Source organism: Ostrea edulis, chromosome 1 (genome assembly GCF_947568905.1).
Source record: "Ostrea edulis chromosome 1, xbOstEdul1.1, whole genome shotgun sequence".
Taxonomy (NCBI): Eukaryota; Metazoa; Mollusca; class Bivalvia; order Ostreida; family Ostreidae; genus Ostrea; species Ostrea edulis.
The window spans coordinates 58,563,685-58,566,184 of NC_079164.1; the positions used below are offsets into that span (position 1 = coordinate 58,563,685).

The following is a 2,500-nucleotide window of genomic DNA, read 5'->3' on the forward strand; positions in this document are numbered from 1 at the left end:
AAAAAAAATTAGCTTAAGAACTTTTGCAAAGATTTAAATTTGGATTCAGATTAGGGCCCAAAGGGCCAAAAATAGGGAGAGAATCAGATAGTCACTCTTACATCAGTCAAATAACACCCTGAAAAATCAAAGAAACTAGTTCTAATTGTAACGGGGACTGTTACAGATGTTCCTCAAACATTCCCCATTTAAAAGTGGTGTCATTGAGCTTCTGCACAACCCATTGGATAACATTCTCAGTATTTGAAGTGTGAACCTATGATGTTGAAATCATTCCATTTTTCTCATACATAAAAGATTTACCTGTTATGAAAATATTAGCCAATCAAACTCCAATTAGGGCTGAGTATTGTCTGGAAATTTCGTATTGCGATATATTGCAATATTTTAAACCGTATTGCAATATGTATTGCAATATTTTCACTAAGAATTAACTTAAAATGATCTTATCTTATCAAGTAAGAAAGCATATGACCCCAATCAGCCACGTACCTCAATAATCACATGACGACTTACACTAATTATTAAGTGTTTTGGCGGTGTGATACAAGGTTATAGTATTGAAATAATTGAAATGATTGAGGAATAAATAGAATTTTAGCTGCATGCAAATCCACCTCATCAGGAGTCTATTTGCACTTTACGATTATTAAGCAATTTGATAATTTTATAATTGATGATTTGAGCATATTATCCCCTAAATTTTTATTGCATTTATGAAACAATAGGTAGATCAGAAGAAAAAAAAAATCTTTGTCTCTCTGGAGGATGTGCTAGTATTTTAAAAGCTTTTGTTTTATTTTTTGAATTCCAGGGTTGTACGAGGGCCTCGTATTTGGTGACAAAGACAAGGAGGTTTACCCTGAGTTTTTTTTTGTTTTGTTTTTATTTGTTTTTGCTTCCATTTGCATCTGATAATAGTGTTGCTCAATTGTAGTTATCAAATACCACTTGTATGTTTTGGTTGATGTCATTATGGCTATAGCCTCTCTTTAAGGGTTGTTTTGAATTATTTAAGGCTTTCTTGTAATACATCTCCATCACTCATTTTTCTTATATGGTGTATGGTTTAACTTTTAATAAATCCCATAAAAAGGAAGGATTATGTGCACTTTTGTGTTTCAAATACTGGAACGTGTTTGTTGGTTTGATGTACATTCTAAAATACAGGGTGCGAGTTACCTGAAATCGCTTTCCTTTATACACCATAATGTTTAAGTAAGTAAGTAATATTTATCTAAAGTCGGCAATATACAATTTAAGCAGTTGGTAAGTAGAATAAACTATAATAGTGAATAAATAACAGATTTATTTTTCTTCTCTGTGAAATATAGCAAAGCCATCATCACGATAATGCATGTGCCAGTGGTACTTAATGCGATTTTGTTTTAATAGGAATCCCGAGCTTGTAACTTAATTCCGGGCTGGAGCATTTTATTGGTATATCTGTACTGAAAAAACGTATTGCAATATGATATTTTTTGTTTTTACCCTGCCCATAAAGCCCCAGGGGTGCAGGAGTCCTGAAAATTACAATTTATGTTCCCCTTGTCCGGAAGATGCTTCATACCAAATTTGAAAAGAATTGGAATGGTAGTTATCAAGAAGAAGTTAAAAATGTTCAATTGTTAACACATCACAGACAACTGATGATGACATGCACAGACCAATTTCAATGTCACCTGAGTAAACTCAAGTGACCTAAAAAGTGTGCAAAATAAATACGGCAAAATACAGTACATAACATCACAAATCTGACTCACTTTTCTTTCCACCAGAGCACTTTCCTTTTGAACCTGGGTCTGCAGAGCCATTGTTATCTTGGCCACAATCCTGTTTTGAGCCATTGCATTGGAGGGTTCTGATGATGCCACCAGAGTCAGAGCCTTCTGGAAATAATCCACAGCTTTTTTTACATTATTCTGATTGAATGCCACTGCTCCAAGCCCCTCACACACCTGCCACTGCGTTCTCTTGTCACCTACAGTAAGCATTAATAAAGAAATTATTTTGAATCTCTATCAACTGACACCATCTTTGAGGGAACCTTCACATATTCTATGATTATTAATCAGTTATGCATTAAAAAGACAATTTTCTCTTCATTTCTCTGCAAATTCTTTGGGTCAATCACATCAGCCATTAATGTAAGAAGATTAATATCTACCTCTGGAAATTGCTTGCAAAATGTTTACAGGGTCATAACTTTACACTGACTTAAGCCCCAGTCTGATTAAAACCAGACCTTCAATCTCGCTCCCCCTTTTTTTCTATGTCTGCTCGTTAAAGGTCTGACAACACCGGCCTGTGGGTAACGTCATAGGTTACTTTGTATACATTAAGAATTGACCAATCAAATAGTCGTCTTCAAACTCTTGAAGACAAATCGTGTACAGTGGGGATGATTTTTCTAGGGAACGGAATTTTTATAGGTTATTTTGCATCACTAATCCGGAAATTCGCATTCCGGATCCGAACGGTCACTTTTTACTACAAAACG

The 2,500-nt window shown here is 34.7% G+C and overlaps 1 protein-coding gene and 1 long non-coding RNA gene across 5 annotated transcripts in view; one reads left to right on the forward strand and one right to left on the reverse strand.

Moving 5' to 3' along the window:
* LOC125664635 (tetratricopeptide repeat protein 24-like) overlaps positions 1 to 2,500 on the reverse strand; it is a 138,772-nt gene that overhangs the window by 97,358 nt on the left and 38,914 nt on the right. For all 4 annotated transcript variants that reach the window (XM_056154663.1, XM_048897474.2, XM_048897473.2 and 1 more), the window contains exon 5: positions 1,764 to 1,981. In XM_056154663.1, the coding sequence (XP_056010638.1) occupies positions 1,764 to 1,981 (218 nt within the window). The remainder of the gene's footprint in view (positions 1 to 1,763; positions 1,982 to 2,500) is intronic.
* The window catches only part of LOC130051915 (uncharacterized), an 8,592-nt gene that overhangs the window by 3,293 nt on the left and 2,799 nt on the right, over positions 1 to 2,500 (forward strand). The window contains exon 2 of the long non-coding RNA XR_008800181.1: positions 815 to 2,500. This exon is cut by the window's right edge and continues 2,799 nt beyond it. This is a non-coding gene — a long non-coding RNA (uncharacterized LOC130051915). The remainder of the gene's footprint in view (positions 1 to 814) is intronic.